This window comes from Echeneis naucrates, chromosome 24 (genome assembly GCF_900963305.1).
Source record: "Echeneis naucrates chromosome 24, fEcheNa1.1, whole genome shotgun sequence".
Classification (NCBI taxonomy): domain Eukaryota; kingdom Metazoa; phylum Chordata; class Actinopteri; order Carangiformes; family Echeneidae; genus Echeneis; species Echeneis naucrates.
Window position 1 is genome coordinate 1,325,029 of NC_042534.1, and position 27,537 is coordinate 1,352,565.

Genomic DNA, 27,537 nt, shown 5'->3' on the forward strand with positions numbered 1-27,537 from the left:
CGGTGTGTGAAGGTACGGTACGGTGGCCGTTTGGTCCATTTCTGCTTCGTAAATTCACTTTCTGTGAAACTTTGGTCGATTGCTGGAAACCGGAAATATCAAGAGGATACCAAAACCAAAGAAGGTTGGCGATTTCACTATTCAACCCCCCAAACTAGACCAGGAGAGTCCAGATCAGTCTGCTGTGAAGCCCATTCACAGCACAGATTCAGACTTTTCCTAATCAAACTTATTATATTGATAAAAAAGGGAGAATCCACGACCTTCTCCTCACCTGGGATGTATTCCTATTGAGACTGTTTGGATCTGAGTTTAGATTTGTCTAGCTGTTCTTGTAAAAACAACAACAGCAATAACATGCAGTTGCACAACCTTTGCACCAGCTGCACCACACCAGACGGGACGCAGCCACATTTGTTAAATCAGGACGAGAGCAGCACTGGAAGTCTTTAGGCAGTTTCACTTCAGGCCAGTTTAAGGTCCTAACCACCACATAACCTCTCATGTGCTGTTGTGGTTATTGTTATTTTTTTCTATTTCTATTATTTTTTAATCTTTGTTGAACAAATTTATTTGTGAAATTGTATGATTTGGTTTCCTGGATGTTTCTGGCAGGAGGCCCAGCGTGGTCACAGGTAGCTGCTGCTGCTGATGATGACGAAGGTTTCCGCAGTCCGGCCCATCATGGCTACGCTGTTGAGGTGTCTCCGTTCATCCCGAACAGGGTGGCCTGTGCTGCGTCCCAGTACTATGGACTAGCAGGTCAGTACCATAGAGAAAAACACAATGTGAGACATAAAGACATTCATTGGTGTAGAAATTAAACATTATAATATGGTCTGAAATAAAAATAAAAATGTTTGGACTGATGCTCTGTTTCTCACCAACATCTGTCAGCCATCGAACTGTTTCACTTTCTTTCCTTGATTTGATTAAAAATTATGAATTGATTAGTGAAATGAATCTAAATAATAATAATAATAAAAGAGCTCTATGCCTCTCTGCAGGCTGCGGTACCCTGCTGGTCCTGGATGAGACCGAGACGGGGGTGTCGCTCGTGAGAAGGTAAACTGTGCGTTTCTTCAGGGTCAGAGGTCAGCGATCATCTGCACCTAGTTTATCAGTATAATGTGTGTGTGTGTGTGTGTGTGTGTGTCAGCTGGCAGTGGAGTGACGGGTTGTTCGATGTGGCGTGGAGCGAAGCCAATGAACACCTCTTGGTTGCCGGTGGCGGTGACGGGAGCCTGCAGCTGTGGGACGTTGCCAATCACAACGCTCCACTGAGGGTGGCCAAAGAACACGCACAAGAGGTACGAGACACACAAACACACACCCACAGAAACATGAAGGAAGGCGTTCTTACGACAGCGTGTGTGTGCGTGTGAAGGTGTACTCAGTGGACTGGAGTCAGATCAGAGGAGAGACCTGCTCGTCTCTGGATCGTGGGATCAAACTGCTAAAGTGGTGAGAAAACGTTCCTTCTCCTCTTCCTCACCCGTCTTCATCCCTCTTTTTCCTCCCTCTGCCAGATAAGTGTGTGTTTTTTGTTTTTTGTCCTTCCTCTAGTGGGACCCTGCTCTCACCCAATCTCTGACCACACTCAGAGGTCACGAAGGGGTCATCTACAGCACCATTTGGTCTCCCCACATCCCAGGATGCTTTGCTTCAGCCTCAGGTGAGCCCTCACCCACTCAGTACAGATAAGGTGGGAGTTCAACCGTCTTCCTCCTGATGTGTGTTTGTGCATGCAGCGTCACCACAGGGTGGCGGTGTTGCAGCATTGTGCAGCTTCACTGTTGTGTCGTGCTCATTAATTTTCAGGTGATGGTGTGAGTCTGAAAAGTCTCAGTTCACTTCCTGGCTTCCAGGTGCGAAGACTCAGTGTATATAGATATATAGTAAATAGTTTATTCAGTCGATGGTGGATTCCTTTCCTTTTTGGCAGGAAGTTGCATATTAAAACTCTTCAGAACGATAGAAGCTTCAGAAACTTGTGTATCTCCCAAAACGCTTTGTAACTTTCTCCATTCTAATTAAAAATGAGGGGGGGGGGTGATCCTGCAGCATCTTCTCCTGCTCTATCGAGGAAGTGAGCCCTAGAAATCGGCCTCATTCAGAAGACCATGAAGTCAATCATCGTGGAGGGGGTGGTGTATGGGATTATCTTATCTGTTTGCGTGGGCGCGTATGCCAGGCTTTCTCAAAGGGTGGAGCCGAGCCGGTCGTCAGCGCTCTGATCAGATTGCGGAGCAGTTGGAATCGAATCTCCTAGCAGCTGTCTTTAGTTCGGTTAACCTTGTTGGATAATGAGTTTGGGTTAATTGGTTTGTGAGAGTGAGCGGAAATCTCTGATGAGCTTTTATAACCGGGGAGATGTTAAGCCCCTGGTGCTCAGGGGGATTTCACATGTTCACAGAAACCACTTTCTCCCCCTTCAGTCTTTGTGAGGCCTCACTGATGAAACTTTTGCTCGAAATCTAAATATTCATTCTCAGTTTGTTTCCTTTCATTCACAAAGTTAAATCTCATTTTCCCTTTTTTAAGTATTCAGATGTTTCTGATCTCAGTCCACAACAGGAAGTTACGAAGTTTTGCTTTAAGTTTGAAAGAAGCAATGATTTATCAACAATCAAATCATTTTTGTATGCAATTTTAGCTTTTAATGACAGCGACATGAAGAGAGATACAGGAAATAATGGGGGCAAGGGCCCACTGCAGCTGGAGCCCCCAGGAATCAATTCTGAATTATGTTAATCCCTGAAAAGATAAGTTATCTGACCAACACATTAAAAAATCATTAATTTTGATGCTTGCAGGGAAATTTAGAAATATTCAATATGATGTAGATATGATGAAAAAGTCAGTGTGTCACAGCAAAAGTGATGTAAATAAAGATTTATTTGAACTGAAGTCGTAAATTTGACCAGCGACACAGAGCTCATTAGATCTGTGAGCATCAGATAAGTCCTGCGGTGCAGCTCTGGTGCTCTGCTGAACTCTGCTGCTAAGTGATTTACTGAGCGCGGACCTCCGTGATAAAACCACTTCTGTCCACGCTGAGCTCTTCCAGCCACTTTACCTCCAGTGTTCACGCAGGAGTCACTGCAGAGCTGCGGTTTAATTCAGATAATTGCAAAACAACAATTTGATTTAAAGTCTCTTTTATCGGGTACACACCGATGTGAAATGAAAGAGAGAGTCGGTTAGTAAAGTGAAGAGTGGAACTGCGGACCTTCTGCTCAGAGCTCAGTGTGTCAGTGAGTCCACCTGATCAGCGTTGGATCAGGTTTATTTTAGCCACTACTGCCCCTTTAAAACACAAGCTGTTGTGTCTTCTGATGCACCTGCTCCACATTAAAAGTGCCAACGCGGTTTAAGTTATTAGTAATATTGTCAAATAGCAACTGTACAACCACATGAGTCTAATTCACTGTAAGTTCAAATGTAAAAAGCAAAAAGAGTTGATGAGTTTGAAAACCACATTTTCAGTCCAATCCTCGTTGTCCGACACAACAACAGACAAAACCTCCTTCCTTTGTGGTAATATGATTGTGTGACAGGAATATTGTTGTAGTGTTGTGATCCAGATGTGATGCGTAGTTTTCCTGTACAGCTCAGAGTGCAGCTCTGTCTATCTGTCCTCCAGCAACACAACTGTGTGCGTATGTTTGTGTACGTTTTGCACATCAGCCAAATCACATTTTTGCAGGACACTGAAACCCACACAGTCCTTCTGTTAATGATGTGTGTGTTTGTTTGTGTTTGCTCCCCGATACCAGGTAGTGTCTGGTTAAATAATTGATAGCAGGGGCCCATCGGAGTCAAAGGTTCACTGCCAAACACACACATACACACACAGGCTGTCACATTTGTGCTGTTGTTGCCTTCACTGACAGTCAGTGGGGAGTGTCGGTCCTTCACCTCAGGGAAACTTTCACAAAACAAAATGTAGCTCAGCCTTCATCACCCACATCAAAACATGATTCTCTCTCCACAATCGAGACACAATGTCAGACAAAACCTTTTAATCCAACAACGTAATCGGAAACAAACATTCAATACTCATAAGCAGTCTCTAGTGTATAAAGAGACACAAAGGTGGACATCAAGTGAAGAGGAAGACGTAATCAATAATTCTGTCATAAATTCTTTCTCAGGTGATAGACGAGTCCTGTCTCCCTTCAGAGTGTATCTGCAGGCCTGGTGAAAGCTGTAATGAGAGGAAGGCTGTGATCGATGGAGAGACAGAGAGAGAGGAGCTCTTGTTATAACACGTCTCCTGAGATATTCTGAATCAATAAGTCGTGATCATTTGCCAACACACACGAGTGTATTTACTCTCCACGGTCGTTTCACTCCAGATGAGAGCTGAGAGAAGGTGTTGGTGCTGTGAGGAAAGACTCCCGACTGGTTTTTGTCAATATCACAATTTCTCTTTGTTTTGTTTTCTTCCACTGAACGACACCAACCGCGTCAGGAAGCCGAGACGACCGGCTGTAAAAGGTGGTCGTGCATTCGTAATCACATTGGATCGTAATGAAAGGTCTGTGTTTTGTTCTGGGTTGAGCCGGACGTTTAGTGGCAGAAGTTGAAGAATTATGGTTTCCTATGGTTTTTCCTTTTTGAACAGCTGGCATGTTACAGCAGGAGGGTTCTTCTCTTGGTCCACGTCACAGTTTACGAGGCTGTCACGACTCAGGGCAGCTTGTTAGCAGCTGTCATCTGCGATACTGTTGAACCTAACTTAATTTCCTCAAAGCAGACATTCACCACGTCAGCCAGCTGTAACTCAACCACACAGAACATTTAGCACCATTATCTAAACGTCAGGTTGGTTTTGTTACACAACAGCAAAAAGACACCAGTCCAGCTGCAGTGTATCTTAGTCGGGATGAGGGATGGAAAAGTGATTTTGATTCAGATTCTGTTAACATGAGCATTGGGCCAAGTAAAAAAAAAAAAAAGAACAGTTGTGCTGTTGCACAGAAGAGTGAGGAAGTGTGAGTTTATATCATAACAAAGGAGACAGACACTCAGACAATAATCCCTCTAGAACATTTTACATTGCTTCGATGTTATTGTGGAGAAACTCAAACGAGACACAGGCCTTAGTGTTGTGAACGGCGTCGGAGATGTGTTACTCCGGTGGGTCTTACAGATGAGTGGATGGATGGATGGATGATAATGTTGTCAAACAGCACTAGCTGGCATGAACGCGCGGCGGAGAGTTGCTGTCTTATCTCCCCGGTGGAGGCCTCCCCTCTGGTGGCATTTAGCATTTAGCATGAGAGGCTACTGCCAGTGTCTGACTTTGAAGAGGAACGTGAAAAATGGAGAGAGGGAGAAAGTCAAGAGATATTGGAAAAGTGGGAAGCTTATCTGGGCTTCCCATGCTCTTTCCTGTCCATCCTCCTCACATCATCTCATGATTCTCCTCCTCTGCTTCTCTCTCCCGGTTTGGTTCAGTACCACACAAGATCCCCACCTCCAGCATCGTCAGGAGGAGTGTGTGTGTGTGTGTGTGTGTGTGTGTGTGTGTGTGTGTGTGTGTGTGTGTGTGTGTGTGCGTGTGCGTGCGTGCGTGCGTGCGTGCGTTTAAAGCTTCAATCTTCCCTCCAGATCTCCTCCACTTGCATTTCTGGTGCCAGCTTGTTTTGGCCTCAGCTCTGCAACAAATAAGAGCTTCAGTAAATGACAACAAAGCTTTTCCTTTCCTTCTTCACCTAAAACTAAAGAATGTAGTTAAATTGATACCCTCACATCCTCTATGTCGTTTTAAAGTTGTCGCCACTGGACGCTTGTGTGGCGGCAGAATAGATGTGCTGCGTTTTTCTAGCCGCCCTTAAATGTGTCCACTGTTTGGACCCAGAGACCCAACAACAAACACACATTATGTTTCCTTATGTAAGGTGCAGTCTGCAAAATGAAAATGTTTCTAAAGCCTCCTTACTCCAGAAAATTTATCTGAATTGCAGTAAAACCACTTTGAGTCTGGACAGTAGCACAACAGAGATAACAGCAAATGATGATCTCTTAAAAAAACAGAGCAGTTTTATGTTAGCTCTGAAAAAAAGACGTAAATGGATCCATTTTCTGTAAATTGGTCCCGTGATCTTTATTCCAACTGTATCAGAGGGTTTGATCCGCCAAGACAAGAGCCAGCTTGGTCCAGTAGATGAGTACCACAGCACTTCATTGGCCAGAAGAGGAGCAGTGAGACAGCAACAGGTCTGAGAGGAATCATCATATTCTGAACGAAAAGGACAATGACCTGAAGCTCATCTAAGCCTTTAGAGACAGGAATCTGAACCAGGACAAGGGGAAATTCATCGCAGAACAAAAGAAGCACAGTGTCTTCATGACTCCATCCTGTCTTCTGCTGATCCAGTTTCATAGCTGAGGCCCGGAGGTGGCTGAAAACAATCATGTGAATCTGTGTAACTGCAGCTCAGCTCTTTGAACCGTCTTCTCTGCAGTCACCCACACTCCCGCTGCGATCGCATTCAGCCTCTACCCGAACAAGCAAAATGTTTTTAAATGCAAATACCGACCTTCTCCCACCGCCTGAGATGATATCAGGAACATTAAAAAAAACAGCACAAAGTGTTCATGTCCATAACGTTTAGCTCAAAGGTAAATAAAAAGCCAGCTAGGTTGGCAGTGAAGAAATGATATTAAAATAAAATGGAGAAACAATCATGAAACAGTAATGAGCCATTTAATGATGAATGAGGGTCAGGAGAAGTTCATCGGTCAGCTGCGGTGATGTGCCACATCAGTGAGAAAGTCCATACGAGCTGAAACTGCTGATACAGCAGAGAACTCAGGTGGAGTAGAACAGAAGTCAGGATTTAACGCAGTGCAGAACACACACAGACGCACACAGACGCACACAACCAACATGCCATCCAGATGCTGTTTGTCGCTGCAGCAAAAGAAACGCAATGTTTTGCTGCTGTGATGGACACACACACACACACACACACACACACACACTGCGTAGCTGGCTCGTTTCCACTTGCTGATGCCGGAGGAGGTTCCACGCTCGGCTGAGAAGTGGATTGTGTGAGTGAGGAGAGGGAGGTAAAATAGAAGGGGAGCAACATGAAGAGCTAAACCTCCTCAGGATGAAGAGGAGGAGGAGGAGGAGGAGAGGATTAATCTGTCGGTGACGCCTGGAAGAATCCCCCTCAGTGTCCTCTTTAACCTGTTCCCTCCAACTGGCCGGGTTGGTTTAAAGCGAGCTGGCTCTCCTCCTCCTCCTCCGCTCACCTCCGAGGGAATCATGTGGCCCTTTTTCAGAAGACACACAATTCTATTACAATAATGCTGTTTGTGGTTTCCAGATGGCGACTCTGTTTGGCCTGCTGAGCCTTCACTCATCCGCACATGAGTTTTGTTTTAACTTGTTATGGTTGTTTTATGATTTTTGGCAGAATTGAATGAAACGTCTCTGCTGTAGTTTCACATTGGGGCCGTACATGAAGAAAAAACAGATTGATTCATTAGCTCAGTGATGAGTTTACCGTCTCAGTCTTCTGTACAACATGATGTTCATTTTTTAAATGATGCTCCATTTAGAAATCAGAAACTGGGGGACTTTTTGTGTTCTTGTTTTAAAGCGTTGTTTGATCGACAGACAGGATGTGAAGGGACAAAGACAGAGAGCGCTTCATTTCATGTTATCACCTGATGTATCAGAGAAAAGAGCCTTCATATTTTCATGTGGTGTCAAAGTGGCAGACTGACTGAGCACAACATCACTGTGAGATACAACCAGCTGATAAAACGCAGTTCGATGCAGCAGCCCTGAAATAAATCCAGCCTCGATGAACGTGGGAGTGATGAAGCGGGGAAATAAAAAAACAAACGGGGTGAGTTAAGAAGTCAGAACCTGCAGCTGTGAAATGGAGGAGAGAGTGTTGGCAGAGCATCAACCTCTGCCCTGTAAAAACACACTCTGAATTACTGCTGCGGTTTATCACAGTGGTTTGGTTTAGCGTTACATTTGTGCACTACTCACATTTATTTTTGTGTCTAGATTTTGTTGATTGTCTGCACTGACAGCCGGCTGTGACTTCGTTGACACTGAGCTGTAACTGACTCGATGGTAAACCTGGTGCTAATCCCACAAAGCGGCCGGGCTCTTGGTTTCTGGGCGTCTCTACGGTTTTGACCTGTAGATGTTTGTCACTTCTAAAATCTGACCAACCGGGTGCTTTGTGTGAATGTGGTCGTCGCGCTAAGCATTCTGGGTAAACTGCTTTCAGGTGACGGCACTCTGAGAGTGTGGGACGTGAAGGCGGCTGCGTGTCGATTGGCGGTCCCGGCGCACAAGGCTGAGATCCTCAGCTGTGATTGGTGCAAATATGACCAGGTAACTTAACTTAACGATGGAGCTTAAAAGTTAATTTAGTTAATTTAGCACTTTTTATTCCACCTTCAAATAATTTTAAATCTTTTTGTTTGGTTTGGCGAGCGGTTGTTTCACTTCTCAGATAGAGTGCGTTTACTCGTAGTTTATTACACAGTGAACTGGCATCTTTCAGAGTAAAAGCTCTGCTGGACATTTCCTGTTTGTTACAGTTGTGTGTGTGTTGCAGAACATTGTGGCCACGGGAGCGGTGGACTGCAGTGTGTGTGTGTGGGACCTGAGGAACGTACGACAGCCTGTCAGTCAGCTGGGAGGCCACAGCTACGCCATCCGCAGGGTCAAGGTACACACACACTTGTGTTTCCAAGCACATGCTCTGACAAATGTTGTCTAACAGCACGAGCGCCAAATGTGTGTGTGTGTGTGTGGCAGAGTTTCAGTGCGGAGCCTGACAGCATCAAAGCATCCACTTAAATGGCCCTAATAAGAACACACACACATCCGAAGTGTGTGTGTGAGAAAACAGACAGCTGAAATGAAGTCCCACAGTAACATCCCATCCCGTTAGTCAGATTAGGTACAAGTCACTTCACACACACACACACACACACACACACACACACACACATGCTCAAGCAGGGTTTTTCTAGACAGGTGAATCCAATCGATCCAGAGAACTAACAACGCCAAAGGATTTGTGTGTGTGTGTGTGCGTCAGTCTCAGGAGGTCAGAGGTTGCTAACAGACCTTTTTGTTCCACATCAGCTGCTCAGACTTTCCTATTTGTTGAATTTGCTTCGTTAAAATGGACTTTTGCTGACGATGCCGATGAATCGGCTGTAATTTGGAACCAGAGAAGAAGAAGAGAGAAAATGTGAGTCAGTGTGATGAGAAAGGTGAAACTGGCAGAACCAAATGAACCAATGAATTAACTGGACGACTCTGTGGACTCCTCCTCTGTAAGATCAACAGCACTCAGAACAGAGCTGAAAATACACAACATGTTTAAAATGTATATATAACTATTTTGTTTTCTATCTCTCTTGCTAACGTTTCATGTGGTCTTTATGTGTATATATAAAATATGAAGACGAATTTTTCCTCTTTTTCTTGCAGTTTTCTCCGTACAGTAAGACGGTGTTGGCGTCCTGCTCCTACGACTTCACCGTCAGGTAGGATTTCTTTTTCTTCTTCTTCTTCTTCAAGTTCTTTTTCTTCAGATTTTTCTCTCTAGTTCTTCTTTTTCCTTTCTCATATAGCGTTGCTGTTTCATGAAGCATTTTGAAACCGAACTTTTTTCGATGATTGTTGTTCAAATGAAATTGTTGTTGTCGTGTTGGTGTGTGTGGTTGTGTCATTTTACATTAATGAACAGAAACCCTGCAGCTGAAGCAGAAGTCCCGTGGTGCTGATTCAGATCACTTAAAGAAACAATCCAGATATTGATTTCACTGTCTTTTTTTTTTCTGGCTGTAGTGACATTTAAGTGACCTGTGACACTTCACCGTGCAGTAAAAGCCTTTTTCTAACTCGTCACGTACAAGTTCGACTGTCTGACACCAACTTCTCAGGAGGTTAAACCAGATAAGTGGTTGCATTTTCTGCCTACGCCTCCTTTTCTTTCAATTACCGCCCAAAGTGGATGGTGTGATAAAATAAATCGGTGTGTGTGAGGCAGAGGAAGAGAAGAGACGGGATGAGCAGCAGCCACCAGGTTAATAAAATCGTTCATTTCAAGCAAGACCGCTTTTGTGTTATTTAGGAAAATATGCTGCGTCTTCTGTGTCTCCTTCTCTCTGTCCGTCTCACTGGTGGTTTTATGTCAAACCTCGATTGAGCCAAAAAACCGCAGATGAATCAATTTTCTTCTTCACGTCTGTCAGTCTCGCAGGTTTCGGACCGTTTTGTCTCGTCGTCTGTGAAGGCCAAAGTGAAATAACACATTCTGGTCTGTAGAGGATTTTGTCTTTGTGTAACTCCCTCCTATTGTCGAAAACCTTGACTGCGAGTACTTTTTGTTTTTTAGGTTTTAAGGCAGTCAGATGAAACACAAAAGTCTGCGCCACATTTGGGTGGAAATTATTCAACTGCTCTGTAAAACCTGTACAGCCCAAAAATTGACAAGAAAATTGACTCAGAACGATTCCCCGTTCTCCAGGTCGCAACGCTCCAAATAACACATTTTTTAAAGCTGCTTTCTGGGAAATTTACTTTGTCTGGTTGTGTCTGTCAAAGGGTCAAATCAATTCCAGCTGTTGCCAGAGCGACAGTAAAGGAAAGTAAAGCCAAACGTGGGACATATGAAACGATGGAGGCAGAAAGACAAAGAGCTGGGAGATAAAAAGCCAAAGGGAGAGAAAGAAAGCTTTATGCCAAACCTGGTGTTTTATTGATCCGGGCTTTGGTTGGCTCAAATCCTCCATGCTGAGTGCTGCTTTCATTACACACACACAAAAATCACCACCTGCCAAATTCAGCAGTAATGACAACAGAATCTTGCAGACAAATTCTGAGAAACGGAACAATGTTTATTTTTTGTTTTTCCAAAAGGAAGAAGAAGCTCGGCGGCTGTCAAACTCAGTTACTGGAATAAAATGAAATCAATTAGAAATCCTTAACGAACGGAGACATTGGAGGTCTGTACGGTCTGAACCTAGATGTCAGGCTTTCTGAGGTCCCAGTGTGAGAATATCAGTGCTTTTGAATATATTTTCAATCAGGACGCTGAATCTGTAATTGCATCGATGCTCTCTTCTTTATTAACTTTCCTGCTGCCTGCCTGTCTTTGCAGATAATTCCCCGTCCATTAATTACTGCGCTGATGAAACAGTTTCAGTAGGTTTACTTCATCAGGTCGTATCTTAAGAAACACACAAACTGCCCACCGATGTTCAGTGTGTTTGTGTAAACCTCCTGGTTACTTTGCTAACTGCTGTCAGCTCCTCTTTCAGTTTTGCTGATACTTTAGGACCTTGAACTATTTATGAAATCGTTCATTTTTAATTTTTTCAAATTCCTGACAGGACTGATTTGTTTTTGTCGGTGTCCATCTCGATAATACCAACGTTATACCAACTGAAGGTGTATGAAACATCGAAATAAGAAGTCTGAGTTTCCTCACATCCACCTGTTGGTGTGTTCTGCTGTAATCACACACACACACACACACACACACACACTGTGTGTTTAGGATGCTGGCTGGTTGTAAAACACGTGTAAAGCACACAAAATATAAAACGTGAATGCAAACTCACTTCACTCATATGCAAATAAATCTGAGCACACAGTCCTCAATAGTCATATGAGCACACACACACACACACACACCACACACACTCACACACTCAGGCCTATCAATCATTGTTTCTGCTCCCCCCTCCATCTGTTTATTCAGTCGTGGTTTTCTCAGAGTGGAGCATTCTGGGACTTCGACCATTTGTGACTGACGGAAATCAGCCTGTCTTTTTCTCTGACCCAATATCTGACTCTGTTAGTTTCAGTCTTTTAATATCAAACATCCAGCGGAGGGTGAATGGTTTTGGTGTTTGATGTAATGGAGCCGCTGAGAGAAATTGGCATTTAATGAGCGGGTGAATTTGAGTATTTGTGACACACAGAGCCATCAAATCCCAGCAAGAAGGCAATTCACTCATTGGACTCCATTAATGAAAAAGTTTAGATGTGTTTGTGATCTACACAAGGATCCAAATCTGCATCTAAATGTGAGGAAGGCGCTGTCGGTCTGTTCTAAAACCTTTTTAACTGGACACACAGCTCAGGTGACCCTTCAGGCCTGAAGCTGGTCGGTCCAAAAACATTCAGGGATAATATTAAATATGGAGCCTTTAAAATATCTGTCACATGTTAATGGACTCATTTAGTGAGAAACTCTGAGGTCTCCGTTTTTGCAGGTTAGATGTCTCATGTTTGCTTTAGATAATGTGTCCTCCCCTTATCTGTTGTATGAAAGCCCCTGTGAGTGAGTCTGTGTGAGTCTGTGTGCGTGTTGTTTGACTCTTAACCTTAATTTCCTCTCTGAATTAGCAGCGTCGGTGACATCAGTTCATGGGAGGAGTGAATCAGCCTCTTCACATCTCTGTTGTATCTCACGTTTTGTTTACATCCTCTTTTATTTGCTGTATTTTTGTCCGGGCGTTGTTGTCTCTCTGCACACACACACAGAGCTGGCAGGTGAATGGACGTTTTCTATAGAACCAAACACAATGAGAGCTAAATAATTATCTGCCATGGGAACTACAGACAAAAGACGACGTGCCTCATTTGTACAGATAACATGGTGTTATTTGTCCAACTGGGATCGGCATCTGGTCTTCCACATTCAACACACACCTTCATTAACAGCGTCTGAACCCTGAGCCTATAATCTGAGTCACACCGTTCACATCAGCTTTATTATCAGTCAGTCTGATAATCAAAGTTCAGATTTCAAAATTCAAAATGAGATGAAAGTGAGGAAGGAACCGGTTAGTATTCAGTTGAATTGTTTATCTAATAGTTGCTGACAGGTTTGATGGTTGCCTCACTTTGTGTCCTGGTCTGGTCAGATGAAGCCTACTGACTGTGGGATACCTTATTTTATTTATATCCACATATCGTCCCAACTCATTGGAAATATTTGAGTCTGAGATTGAAGAGACATGATCTTCGACCTGAAATCTAACTCAACTCAACCGGTCAAATTTGAGATGAACCAACGAATGTGTCATATTTTGTACGTGCAGAGGGAGGATTTCACGGATTTTAGCCGATTTTAATAAATTAAAATATGCCCAGATGGGCTTCGACCAATCAGTCGTTTAATCTCCGCTTTCAGCCGTGTTTTCTTTTCAGACCTGGAGCTCTGCTTCCACCTCCGCTGCGTCCTTTCACGTTCCTGGAGCCTAAAAAGCCGACTCACCGCAGCTGACGTAAATCACTGCCGGTGCTCGTTTTATGAGGCCAATCAAGGCTTGGCTGGCTTAGCTGCAGGAATATTACTCCTGCCTCTTAATGCCCTGAATGGGACTGCTGTGACAGAAATGCATTCATTTCAGTTGATTTTTTTTTTTTTTTTTATTGCCACTGCACTTCATTAGACGTGCTGCTCCGCGCTGTGAGCGACGAGCGGGTTCCACTTCATGTATTTCTGTGCACGAGCGAGCACACCAACATTTTCTGTGTTGTAATATATAATTAGATACTTGAAATCACACAGATGGGGATGTTAGTAAAGAAGCATCTTTTTTTCTGTAAGATGAAGCAGTTTGACACGTTTGAGGCCTGAATGCTCACTGGATGTTAAACGTCCAACAGGATGACCAGAAACAGAAAATTAGCGTTTTGTTGGGATTTTTGCGGTTCTTCTCATTGTTCTCGAGGGAAGTCTGTGATTTTTTTCTTTTCCTGTTAGCTTCCTGAGAGGAAGATGGTTTTTCAGGCTACGAAACAAACACACTACTCGTTAGCACTCAGTTTGTGCTGCACATACAGACACACACTGTACACAAAGGAGAAGTGAGGGTGAGCAGTGTTTACACTAACAACTCACTCATTATAATATCTCTCTCAGTGCCTGAGTGTCCCTAGACAGCCATCGCTCATTGTGTGTTTGTGTGTGGTGTGTGTGTGTGTGTTGCAGCTCCAGTATTAATACAGGCCTAATGGAGTCCGATGGGAGCTGCAGCGTTCCCTCTGAAAATGATGTTAATTACATTTGTAAAGTGGATGAGTCTGGAGGGAGTGTTTGCTGAGTCAGGGCTTTGGCCCACACACACAGACACACACAGACACACACAGACACACACATACCGCTCTGTTGAGAGCAGGGCGGGAAACAGTCTTTCAATTAGTCTGATTGGCCGCCGCCCTCTCAGGTCTGGAGTGGTTTTATTGTCCCTCCCTCTTTCTTTTCCCATCTTCGTCTCTTTCTGTCACTTCTTTGGTTTTCATAATCTCATTCTGCAGATCGCCTTCTCTTCTACATCCCTTCTTCTTCTTCTTCTTCTTCTTCTTCTTCTTCTTCTTCTTCTTTTGGACTCTTTCGTAACTTCTGATTTGTGGTCAGTAAAGAAGGAACTACTCTTCTTCTCATTTCTCGCTTTCTTCTCACCACAGATTTTTATTTACGTCTCCTGAAGTTTGACTTCTTGGTCTGAAGCCTTTTCTATATTTTTCATTACATTAAAATAAAACAGTGTGATCCAGAAAACCCCAAATCGTCTTTAAAAATTGTCATTAAAATTATTATTAAAAGGTTGTTTGAAGCTGTTATTTCATCAATGTAACCAAAGATGAACCAGTTTATCAGTTGTTGTGCTTCTTGTACTTTTATTATTAGATTTTGATTACAAAAAATGGAAAGTAAAATCTGTGTTTGTGCTGTTTTGTAGGTTCTGGACTTCAGCAGAAACCAGCCTCTTCTGGAGACGGTGGAACATCACTCCGAGTTCGTCTGCGGATTAGACTTCAACCTCCACGTCCCCAACCAGGTGACGCACACAATCCTTCAACCTGCTTTCGTTCGGAGAAAAATCCCAAATCATCACCGTGGCGTTGAAAATGACCACAACAAGTGGCCAGATTGTCCAAATTGAATTATCAAAGTAATTATTCCTAAACGTTTTCCAGAGGGTTAGAAAAAGTCCCTTTGTGTGCATGACGTTGCCTCAATGAAAAAGAAAGAGAAGCAGGTTCTTCGAGTTTTCAGTCGAAGGAGCATTTGTGTTTGTTAAAGGAGGAGAACGAAGGTCCAACATCAGACTTTGACAGACCATGACGAGGATTCTGTGACATCATTAAACTAATCCATTCAATCATATTTCATCTGCCCTTCATCTTTGTACCGACCGACTGTGAAGCTCCAGACTGGATCATCTCCATCGAGCTTACCGACGTGTTTCGTTGTTTGCTGCAGTCGGAGGAATGGGGCCATCCATAAATCTGCCGCCACACACAGACACACACTGTAACACACATTCATAACACAGCCTTGTCAGGAAGCTGCATGTTTCAATGTGTCGATGTAAAGAAGCAGTGAATTGAAAAGGCCACTCATGTCCAGTTCAGTTCTTTTGCAAATTTAGACGGGCAGTGATCCCCCCACCCCCCCCCCCCCCCCCCCCCCCCACTGGAGAGACATAAATCCAAAGACATGAGTGAAGTGACACCCAGCAGAGGTCACGCGAGGTCAGGGTTTGAATTTGTGGAAAATCTAAAACCTTCTTGGTTGGGAAATCAGCGTTGAAATCAGCCTTCCATTAACTGACTCTCCCGAGTCAGCCAATCAGAGCAGAGGACCCGAGCCTCTCCTCCGCTCTGTTGTGACATCACAAAGTCCCAGAAGTCCCGACAGCTGGTTCTAAGGCCCAGTTCTTGGATACAAGATGTGAATGATTCAGTGTGAGCAAATCTACCGATCCAGGAAGGCTGATGGACTAAAAACACATCAGGGAGACTCACTGCTGCTTCAAATACAAACTGCGGCACCAAATGCTGATTAAAACCAGAAGAACACCAGCTGATGGAGACCTAAACCTGTTTCTGACTTGGCTGTAAATTCCCCAGATCTGTGGGAAGAGCTGGACCAACCGGTCCAGATCCCACAGCTCGGCCTTGGAGGCCTAGAGGAGTCCAGGACGTCCAGGACGTGGGCTGTTTGGGCGGCAGGTGGTCGGAGCTCGGAGGCCGCAGACAGAACGGAGACTCGGCGTTGACAGAGTTTGTATTCATGTTTACCGTCTGTCTCCACCTGACAGCCAAAACTTCCCAGCATGCACCTTCATCAGGCCTTTCACTCGGAGCCAGAAATAGCTCTGATGGAGCACTTTCCCGGGACGCAGACGGGTGGCACGGCGGACATGGTGCTTGAACCGACAACGTCGCCGTAAACAGCTGACCTCTTCGTCTGAGATAATGAGCTGTATTGTCACAGGAAGACGGAGCAGCAGCAGCAGTAATCAGCTGTATTGTTCAGTGTGCTGTTATCAGACATGTCGTTCCAGGAAAACAGGCTGTAAAACAACACGCACACTGAAAGCTCTCTCATCTCGACACCTCTCCATTTTTGTCTTTGTGTTGTTTCCTGAAGGAACATATTTTAAAAATGTGTGTGTGTGTGTGTGCGTCCATGGCAGTTTGTGATCTACTGACTGCCTCATCACTCTGATTGGCTGAGTCTGCTCTTTCTTCTCCGTGGAGACCTTTGACCAGGACAGGCGTTTTTCTGTGTGTGTGTGCGTCCAGCCTTAGTAACACCAGGCTTGTCTCATTGATCAGGCTGATTCATGGATTCTGGATCTGTAAGGTGGATTCAGTGCTGAACCTTATTGAAGTGTATGGGAAAATGTCCCTCCTCCTCCCTGATTTATCAGCTCAGTAAAGGTTTATGGTCTCAGTCTCTAGTTCCAACGCCACTGTCATCATCGCGATGAGAAGGTTTGTGTTGTGCTGTTTCAGTGTTTTGTTGGAAGAACTCTCAGTGAACTCTCAGTCCATAAACACGGCTGCCTCGTCAGGCTAATCTGCTGCAATGAACCGAGTGATGCTACGGTATCTGCCCCAGTGTGAGACATCAAACCCCTCTTCCTCTTCCTTTCCTGCTGCGCTTTCCTGTTTTGTCTCGTCTTTGATGTCACCTTCGTCCCTCCTTCTCCCAGTTTTCTCCTCTTCCTCGTGTCTTTACACCCTCTCTGCTTTATTTTCTTCCTGATATCGTGCTAATTGCTCTTTTCCTCCTCCCTTCTAATCACTTCCTGCTCTAATGAGCCCTCTATTCTCACACACACACACACACACACTCACTCTTCCTCACTGGTGTGGTGTTTGGTCTCATCCAGGCGAGAACCAGCTGATGGATCGCCCTCTTTACAGCCCTGCAGGCCAAACCACACACACACTGAGCAGAGAAGACCTTTGCCTTCTGTGTGTGTGAATGAAACAGGATGAGGTGATTAATCACGCAGGAATGCCGGATGACAGCCATTCACGGGTCAACGTTGGTGATTTCCATAGTAAAATAAAAAAAACCCTCCCTGTAACGGCCACAGAGGAGAACCTGAATGAATCTAAGAACCACATTTACTCACTGTGGTTTTAGGAAACATCGCCAGTTTGCACCAAGCAGCCCGTTTCACAGCGTCACCATTTCTCTGTTCGAATCACTGAAGTGCTGCAGAGGAGAATCACACTTTGGCCAAACTGAAAGTAGAATCATGGCTAAAACGACAAAAACATGTGTTTATGCTTTAGATCCAATTATTTGGCCTGAATCGCTCTAAAGCACTTTGTAGGTGTGGTGCAGGAATATGTCTCATTATTATTCTTATTATTGGACATTTTAGCTTTCCAGGAGGCTAAAACTGGAACCATCTGGTCTAAAAAAAAAATAAATGCTGCTGACGCAGATTTTTATGCTTCAGTGCAACAGCAGCTTTAAATGCGTAATTTTCTCAGAGGAGGCCTGTACTTTGGGAACTTTTGGTCATTTTGTGCTTCTCCCCCGAGCTAACAACGTTATTAACGGAGCCACCTCGTCACACCGTTACCATGACAATTCAGCCGGGATAATGAGCGTATTGTACTGTACGGCCGCCAGCTTATTACTGTTTTAATTATTTTTGCTCCATTAGTTGCTTTCTCATTATTTGAAATTAAAAAGACGCTGAACGTTGGTCAGACTTTGAACTTTCTCTCTTCTATATTCCCTTTAGTCTTAAAGCTTTTTGTTTTCTGCCTCCTCCCCTCGTCGTTCCACATCCTTCCAGCCCCCCCCTCCTTGTCTTTGTGCTGCAGTCTTGGCTTCTGCTCGAGTCTTTCCATTATGTTCGGCTGTTTAAGTTAATTAAAGATGGGCATCCCTCATCCCAACAGCTGACTCACTGCACAACTACTCAACTTTCTTACTTGTGGGCTGGAAAGCTCACTCATTCAGAGATTCAGAGATCTGATCAGGATCACAGAACGAGGAGGAGGGAAACCGGACGGCTGGGATTGGGGGGTGATGGTGACGGCTGTGCGTTCATTCTGGGATGCAGCTTCCTGGTCTCTGTTGAGTCGTTCCTGTTATTTCATCCTTAGACTGAAATACGACAAAGTAGTGTGAGCTGGTTCAACACACACGGAGGTCTGAAGAAAGTGTCAGACCTCAGACAGGTAGATTTTGCTGTGAATAATGTTTCCATGAAGATCTGGACCAGGTTTCGGTCAAAGCATCCATCCAAAACGTCACACCAGACCAGACCACCAGTTCTCATGTCTCCTGTAGGAGGTCTTGGTGGTGGACCGGTCAAACTGTGACCCTCCTCAGCGGTTTGAGCTCCAGCAGACAGACGGATGAATCAAACACCATTTTTTATATTTTTGTTGAGTGCAGGTGTGACTCGGCCCAAAGTGTTTAAAAACGGTCTGCAGCTCTGTCAGATTTTCAACGTGTTCTGTCCGTCACAGCGTCGGATTATAATTAATTCTAACACAACTCCTCCTGGAGTTAATATTTCTAATGAAACCTGACTGCCCAACGCAGGATCTGAGGGCCGTCAGAGGAACGACAGTAAAGACCAGGATTGGTCCCAGTTTGGATCCAAACCATCAGTCAGCGGGCTGCACCTGCCCCTCCTCCTCCGCGCCCAAACACGAACACCTGTGCGTCATCAATAAGCCTGGAAATGAAGCGGGAGTCGCCAGCTGGCGGCCTGCAGAGATACCAGGATGTAGTGTGTCATTCAGACAATCGCCACCTCCCACCTGATTACAGGACAAACTGAAGGAGGCGGAGACACAGCTGGAGGAGGCGGAGACATTTCAGTTTGGACCAACAGAATGTCTGCAGCGACAAGGATACGCCATAACGTGTTGTGTTGTGTTGTGTTGTGTTGTTCGCAGGTGGTGGACTGTTCCTGGGATGAGACAGTGAAGATCTACACACCCGCCTGCCTGAATGCTGGGACACAAAGCACCACAACGTAGAACACAAACACACACGTGTACATACAGATGAGGAACGTTGCTGACAGCTGCTAATCTGAACCGTCTTCACCTTCAGCCCGACCCTGGAGTTGTAGACGGCAAAGCAACACACACACACACACACACACACACACACGTTTATCAACAGCAGACTTTGCACTTTCGTTTTTATTTCTGATGTAAAATAATTCAAAAAGTCTAATCTCACTCTGAGGAGCAAAACACATGTATTTTCAGAGTGGTGATAAAAACTGTGTGTCAGTGAAGTTAAAACGTCTCCGATGTGAAAATAGAAAATAAGCTCCTTTATGTTGGAATACGTAATGATAAGAAAATATAAATAATAAGAAGAAGAAGAAGGTTCTGAATAATGGTGTTGTTGTCATTCTGATGATGTTGAGTTTGTCGTGTTTGTTATATTCAGGTCAGGTTGTTCTTTACTTTGACTAAATAACAATAAACATCTTCACCTCGTCAGTCAACACAGAATTATTTCCTGTTTATCTTAAATTCTTAAAACTGTTATTTTCTGGCTAAAAACTGCTTCCTCTCCTTCCTGACGCCATCTTTGGTCGTCTGCTCCTCTTCTTCTCTCCTTCCACAGGAACGTTGTTAACAGGAAGTCAGGATGAGGATTTTTGAATTTGTGAGTCTGACACTTGGAAGAACTATCTGAAGCATCACATTCAGGTTTTTGTTCGTTGATTCTGGTGGTTCTCTCTTTTATTCAGACGTTCCTCCTTTGTTTTGCAGAAATGCATCAGGAGCTGTTTGTGTTTTAGGACAAAACCTTCTGACCTGTTTCTGATTGCAGAGCTGTCTGGTTTAGCTTTTGATGATCAAACTCAGACTGTTGAGAGAAATGTCTCCTAAAAATGAAGCTGCACGTGAACTCTCTGGCTTTCTCTTTTATTTAAACTGTGGAACACAGTGCTGCCTTCTTATTCACTCATCAGGACTGAGAGCTACATGTTAATTTGCAAATCCATATTAAAATGGATTCGAGCCTGTTCCATTCTGTGTCTTAAGTCAAATTACTCGGCCTAATCTATATTACCTACAGTTTGTGGAATAATGAATGCAGGCGCTGGTTGCTGTTGTTTTTTTCCGTCCCTGCAGAGAGCAGTCTAAATCCTCGGCCTGGTTTTAATCTTCCTGGTGTTTGAAAGCGTCTCGGCCTTCTTCTGTCTCTGCGTGTTAATTGGAAGCTAATGGTCTGTGCTCGATAAGGGCGGATCCTCCTCCCTCGTGGCCCGGAAGCTGATTTTCCGATGAAATATTTCAATTAAAATATTGTCCAAGCCATTTCCACGCCTGTTATGAGCGATGGCGGTGTCTCTGTTTGTGATAAGGAGGAGGGGAGAATTTTAAAGGAAGCTCCCCGACAAACACCTCAACAGTTAACTCTCAGAGAGGGTTAGTTTGTTGGATTCTTCGGTTTGCTTCACCTGACTGCTCGTAGTTTTCGCCACCCAGGAGACTCAGAAACCTTCACCAACGGGTTGAATTCCTGAGTCCCATCACCAGCCAGGCAGATGAGCTCGGGCCTCAACGGTCCGAAGTTTTATTCTGAACGGTTTATCGTTCACCTTTAGAGTCAATGTTTGGCTCTAACGCTCATCAGTCTGGTTATAAATCATCCAACTCTGTTCTTCCTCGTGTCCTCAGAATCTCTGTCGCTGCCGTGAACTGATCTGAGGTCAGAGTCCCAGAATGCACCTGGTCATCCTCTGACCCGACTCAGGATCTGGTTGGTGATCCAGTTTTGAACTCCGCTCCTGAAGAGTGAAAGGACGGAGCTCAATGACAGAACAGCCCCCTCCTCCCCCTCCTCCTACCTCCCTCCCCCCTCCCTCTCTCCCTCCCCTCCTCTCCTCTCCCTCTCCCCCCTCCTCCTACCTCCCTCCCCCTCCCTCACCCCTCCTCCCCCCTCCTCCTCCCTCCCTCCCTCTCTCCCCTCTTCCCTCCTCCCTCTCTCCCCTCCCCTACCCTCCTATCCTCCCCCTCCTCCTACCTCTCTCCCCCCTCCCTCTCTCCCTCCTCTTCCTCCTCCCTCCTCTCCTCTCCCCCTCCTCCTCCTACCTCCCCCTCCCTCTCTCCCCTCCCCTCCTCTCTCCTCTCCTCTCCCTCTCCCCCCTCCTCCTACCTCCTCCCCTCCTCTCTCCCCCCTCCTCCCTCCTCCTCCCTCCTCCCTCCCTCTCTCCCCTCCTCCCTCCCCCTCCCTCTCTCCCCCCTCCCTCTCTCCCCTCCTCCCTCCCCCTCCCTCTCTCCCCTCCTCCGGTCCACAGCCAAGAGGCGCTGCGGCAAAATGTCATATTTCAGCGGCAGCTCTCGGAGGTCGCTCTCCCCTCCAGATCCGGAGGTCCACCTTCTGGTCCCCCTTTATTGCCTGTGGTAGTTGTCGGGGCAGTTTTCGGGGGGTGGGGGTCGTCTCTGCTCTGGAAACAGCTGAAGTGGCGGATGAAGTCTTCACTGTGTGAGTGGAAACTGGTGGAAAAAGAAAGATGACCGATCTTTTGAACGTTTTCACGCTCCGCTGGAGGAAAGGAGACATAAAGTGAAAAGCTGGACTTCCTTTTGCTCTCCAGGTTTCTGTTTTTATCATTTTTACTGTAGTTTTTTTTTTTTTTTAACTGAAAGCTCCTGAATGCAGACCGTTTTTTCCTGACTGGTGCGTTCACGTCCTCCCTGTTTTGCTCGGTCTTTCTCCGTCCAGCTGCGGTGCGTCGCGGCTGTGCGTAAAAGTGTCCATCTCATCCCTGCAGCCCGGCGGCGGGGCTTCCCCCATTCCTCCTCCATCCAGCCTGACTTCCTTCATTTAAAAAAAACCAGCAGACCAACATGGATGTGTTTAAGAGCCGGATGTTGGGCATCTCCGTGGCCGTTGCGCACGGCGTCTTCTCCGGCTCCCTGAACATCCTGCTGAAGTTCCTCATCACCAACTATCACTTCAACTTCCTGACGCTCATCCAGTTCCTGACCAGCAGCACGGCGGCCCTCACCCTGGAGACCCTGAGGCGGCTGGGGAAGGTCAAGGTCCCGGCGTTCAGCCTCCAGCTGGCCAAGGTCAGTTTGTGGACCCAACTCCTGAAAATGTGCAGAATCTTTGTGCTTCTAATACATTTTTTACAGAAACTGTAAAAGCCAAAAGTTTCCAGCTTTTATATTTCATGATTGCTGCTTTAAAATGAGATAAAGATCATAAATAAGACGAAGTGTGAGAGTCTGAGGTGGATTTGTGAGGTTTGAGGTGAAACTACAAAAACAGCCTGTTTGTATTGATTCAATTGATTGATTAAGCTGACAGATCAGCTGAGTAGCAGAAAGAGCTGAAAGATTCAGTCTCTTATTGACCACAAAAAAATGGTTGAAGTCATTAAATGATTAATCGTCAAGAAGAAGAAATGTTTGACTCTGAGCAGTTAGTTATTCCTCTTCAGTCAGTCCTTGAATCTTCTGACCTCGGCTCATCAGCCGCAGGCCGATTTCTCAGAACGTGGAGTCTGCTGAGATTTCAGGACGGCTGTTTCTGTCTCCCACCTCCAAACGTTTGACCCATGAAAGACAAAGAGCCTTTTTTAAAAAGCTGGAGGCCTCGCAGGAGCTGCCGGTGACTCAGCAGACAAAACGCCGCAGCGGATTCTCCCAAATGTTGAATTCTGTGAAGACACAGAAGCCCAAACGTTTTCCTGTCAGCTGTCCGGTGGACTGTTGGACCACCGGAGGAGCTCCGGCCTCTCAGCTGTTAGTACAACACCAACAAACAGCAAAAAGGCGAACGTGAACATAAAGATTTATTATCAGCAAATCTGTTTTATGAGCACGGAAACACTTTTTATGTTTGTCTGGAGGGAACACCAGCTGCAGTTTCATTGCAGCTCATTTCCTCACTCAAGAAATGAGTGCTGCATAAATAACATCCACAAATCGAGTGAAAAAAATAAGACAGCATGCAGAAGAAGAAGAACCTTTCAGTTTGTGAAGCTCTTGGGTGGCTGATCTTCTTGGCTCCTTTTCTGTTGGGGGGGTGAGCTGCGACTGACAGAAACAGCTTCTGAATCAAGATGAATAGAAACCACTGAGCAGCCTTCTTAAAGAGAAGTCGAACTAAAACCGAAAGAACTTTCAAGCAAGTAGAAAAAGAAATGTTGTCCTGGCTGTTTTTAGATAATTAGCATTCCAGGAAAAGTGAGCATGCTAACATTTATGAGTGCACGGTGAAGACATGTGTGTGTGTCTTTGTGTGCAGGAGTTCGTGTCGGTGTGCGTCCTGTCCACGCTGCAGTCCACGCTCACGCTCTGGTCTCTGCGCGGCCTCAGCCTGCCCATGTACGTCGTCTTCAAACGCTGCCTGCCGCTCTTCACCCTCAGCATCGGCGTGTGCGTGCTGAGGAACGGCGTGCCCTCCGTCGGCGTGGTGACCGCCGTGCTCATCACCACCGGCGGAGCTGCGCTGGCTGGTAAACGCACACACAGAAGCTGTAACACAATCCTCAACAACAGACACAAACTGACAGAACATCAGTTTGACTTCCTCACACAGCAGCATTAGCATCCGATTAGCTTTGTGAAATTTATCAGAAAATTCAGCAGATTGGATCCTGAAAACACTTTTCACCACCACAACATTCATTTACAAGTACACTTTAAATCTTTTTTGTGAGTCCAAGTTCTGCACGTGAACATTCATGCTCCCCCGAGGACCTTTGTGGGTCAGAGAGGTTAAAGGTCGTCAGTATCGCAGAATAAAACCCCATAATGTGTTTTTTTACAGATGAAGACTTTTCCTTCCAAACAAAACACATTAAATAGTCACGGCCTTGTTTTCAGTCGTTAACGAACAAACAGCTGATGGACCCACATCGACCCCCCCACGCTTGATTGATTCACAACATCCCATTTACGCTGAAGAAAAGGTGATTATCGCCCAGATTAAACGCCGCGTGACGCCTTTCTGCAGCCGGTTCAGGAAGTTGATTATCTGTGTTTTTGCTATGACTTCAGGGTCGTTAACGGTGACGGAACATTTATCAACACGAAGAACTTCGAAAGCTGGAGTGAAAGAGAAAGTCGTGATGATTTTGAATGAAATGAACTGTTCAATTCATCCTCTGGAGACGATGAACGGGAACGAACTGCAGCTAAAGCAGAGGTGTGGTCTGCAATCAGGGGGCAGCGGCTCCAGAGTTGAAGTCTATGGGAAAATGTCCCTCCTCTTCCCTCAGTCTGAAATTTAATGATGATGGCGTGCAGAGCGGATCAGATCAAAGTCTGAGGCTGAAGATGAAGAAGAGACAGAATGACAAACTGCTGCTTCGTCCTCTCTGATATTTACAGTCTGACTGAAGCCATTAAAATGACTGATCCTGATCGATTCTGGACGGGATTCCACATAAAAAGGCACTTTTACAGCCTTTCAGTTCGGATCAGATGGAGATCATTTTCATTTCATGAGAACTGAAGTAGAATTCACCACTCCACTCCTGCAGACTCCCACAGTGTTTTCAGCTGATCCGTCTCCGTGAACAAAGAAACGTAGACTCTTATTTCACTTCCTCTTTTCCCTCCAGGTGCCGGCGACCTCACCGGCGACCCCTTCGGTTACGTGACCGGCGTGCTGGCGGTCATCATCCACGCCTCCTACCTGGTTCTGATCCAGAAAACCAGTCTGGACAGCGAGTACGGCCCGCTCACCGCTCAGTACGCCATCGCCATCATGGCCTCACCGGTGAGGGGTCGGACAGTTTTTTGTTGTTGTTGTTTTGGTCTTTTCTCTTTTGCTCTGATCAAAGTTTTCCCTTTGTTTCTTTCCTTTTCCTGCTCTTGTTCTTCTGTTTTTGACCTTCCTGATGTCCTCGTCATATTTCACCTCCACCTTTATGTCACTAAGAGCAGCTTGTTCTTCTTTGATGATCTTCTGAGTGTCCTCTCCTCTTTCTCTTTCTGTCTATTTATCGGTTTTACTCTTCAGTTGTTTATTCTTAATTTAACGCTTCCTCTTCTCGTTTTCCGCTCGCCAGCCTTTGATGGTCCTTTTTCTCTCGTTGAGTTAAAGTTGCCTGCTGGGATTTTCTCGTGTTTACAGTCAGAATTTCTCACCAAAGCGCATTTGGTGTCCTTCAAGTTTAACCAGCGTGTTGAATTCATTCCTTTTCCCCCGAAGACATTTTTGTGGAACAGTTTTGTTTAAATCCGTATTTACTCTCTCCTGCCTCGACACGTTCCCTCTTTTCTATGTGTTTGATATCTCTGTCTGTCGTTTTCAGGTGCTGCTGGTGTGCTCGCTCATCTCCATGGACGCCATCAACATGTGGTCGTACGAGGGCTGGAGAGACCCCCACATCACCGTCATTTTCGTCTTCTGCATCTTCATCGGCTGCGCCATGAACTTCACCACGCTGCACTGCACCTACATCAACTCCGCCGTCACCACCAGCTTCGTCGGTGTGGTCAAGAGCATCGCCACCATCACCGTCGGCATGCTGGCGTTCAACGACGTGGCGCCGACTGGGCTGTTCATCGGCGGCGTGGTGGTGAACACCGTCGGCTCCATCACGTATTGTGTGGTCAAATACTTTGAAACGAAGAAGAAGAGCTCATATGAGGATCTGGAGGTGGCGGGGAAGGACGGGGCGCCGCCCGGGGAGCCGTACCAAGAGAAACCGCCGCTGAACGGAGACGGGCCCGCCGCCGGGACTGGAGCCGATCCGGGACAGCTGCAGATGGAGGGAGTGCCGAGCGTCAACGGGAAGGAGGAGAGTCCGCTGGCTAACGGACAGCTGTGGACAGGAGATGGTGGACAAGGGGACGCAGAGGCGGGCGTCAATTCTTGCGTCATGACGGAAAAAGAGGCGCTGGAGATGCAGAGGGAGCATCTCAACAAGGAGGGCAGCAGCCAGGGCCAGACGCTCAGTGACAGCTACGTCGGGGTGTGGAGGTCCATCAGACACCTGCAGTTTTTGAAGAAAGAACCTTTGATTGATAACATGGAGCAGCAAAGTCCATAAGGGCCAGGCTGAGACCTGGACAGGACGGAAAACTGGGACAGACGTGGAGGATAAAAAAAAAGGCTTGAGCACGCTGAAGAAACCTCTGCGTCCGCTGGGAGCCTCTTTTATTAACTTTAAATTAAATAGCCTGAGTGTTTTTGTGCTAAAAGTTCAGTCAGACCTCGCTTCGGGCTTCGAGCACAAAAACAGAAAAGATTCCTGGTGGAGAAGAGTGGATGAAGAGTCCTTCAGCTCGGCGGCGGACGGCCGTGCAGCATGATTTGGTTTACGTCCCCTCTGATTACACAGCTAGCCAAACAAAAGCAGGTCTCAAAGCAAAACAAGTGCAAACTGAACTACCGCAGCCGACCAGCTGATCGGTGGAGTTTAAACCTTCATGGTTCAGGTGAAGTTCGATTACTTGTAAAAGAAAAAAAAAAAGCATGCACTGGCCACGAAGAAGAACTAATCTCCCTGCAGGTCGACGTGTCAGATTAACATCGTAGACACAGAAGTGGCCACAAATTTATTTTCTGCTCATTTCTGTGACGTTTTCTTGTGGTGCTATTAATGAAGTCATTGCGACCTGGACGGCGAACCGGTTCATCTGGAAACGATAAATTAAGCTAAGGCCCAAACGTGTAGCTCAGACTTTGGCCGGGCAGATTTTCTGTTTGCTGCATGTGGACCGGATTCAGAACTCAGGACCGGGTCAGATGAAAACAAGCATGTGACCCAAAAAGGGGGTGGGGTTTATTTTTGCTAGCCTGGAGCATGCTAGTCACAATGGCTGCCCAACTAATCGAGTTTGTCGTCAGGAAATGGCAGCTGGTTGTTCGCTGAGTTAGCTTTGTTGCTAACTTGGCGACGCGTCTCACCAGGAAGCGCCTGGTTGCTCTGAATATTTCCATCAACACGACTGTGAATAGTTATTTTTTTACGGCTTCAGCTGCCAATCATTTCCTCCCACGCTGACTCGAGGCGGTGAGCACTCGTTTCCGTGTTGTGCTGTTAAATCCTTTAATGTTGGAGATGCTCTTTTCTCATTAACGCCTCTGGCTTGGCTTTAGAAAACATCCGGACGTGTGGGAGGAGGAAAGGTAATTAGCTGTGGCTCCATTTGGACAGAATGTTTTGTGTGAACTCTGTCAGCCATTTCTGCTCCGGAGTGAGAAATAGCTCGGCCCTTTAAAGGGTCTTCGTCTTTCATTT

General features: G+C 45.7%; 2 protein-coding genes across 2 annotated transcripts; both read left to right on the forward strand.

Annotated features, from left to right (window-relative positions):
- The first annotated feature begins 602 nt into the window (after positions 1-602).
- LOC115038192 (peroxisomal targeting signal 2 receptor-like) lies at positions 603-21,250 on the forward strand. The gene is given in 12 exon segments (XM_029497067.1): positions 603-762; positions 1,008-1,065; positions 1,160-1,310; positions 1,388-1,421; positions 1,424-1,464; positions 1,567-1,675; positions 8,271-8,377; positions 8,604-8,717; positions 9,491-9,546; positions 14,764-14,768; positions 14,771-14,862; positions 19,253-21,250. Coding segments are annotated over 12 exon segments (1,011 nt in total). The 3' UTR covers positions 19,337-21,250.
- A 336-nt stretch (positions 21,251-21,586) lies between these two features.
- LOC115037308 (solute carrier family 35 member D3-like) lies at positions 21,587-26,812 on the forward strand. The gene is made up of 4 exons (XM_029495755.1): positions 21,587-22,402; positions 23,586-23,796; positions 24,907-25,064; positions 25,603-26,812. Exons 1-4 carry the CDS (start codon positions 22,178-22,180, stop codon positions 26,341-26,343), a joined length of 1,335 nt encoding a protein of 444 aa, XP_029351615.1. The 5' UTR covers positions 21,587-22,177; the 3' UTR covers positions 26,344-26,812.
- Positions 26,813-27,537: the final 725 nt, after the last annotated feature.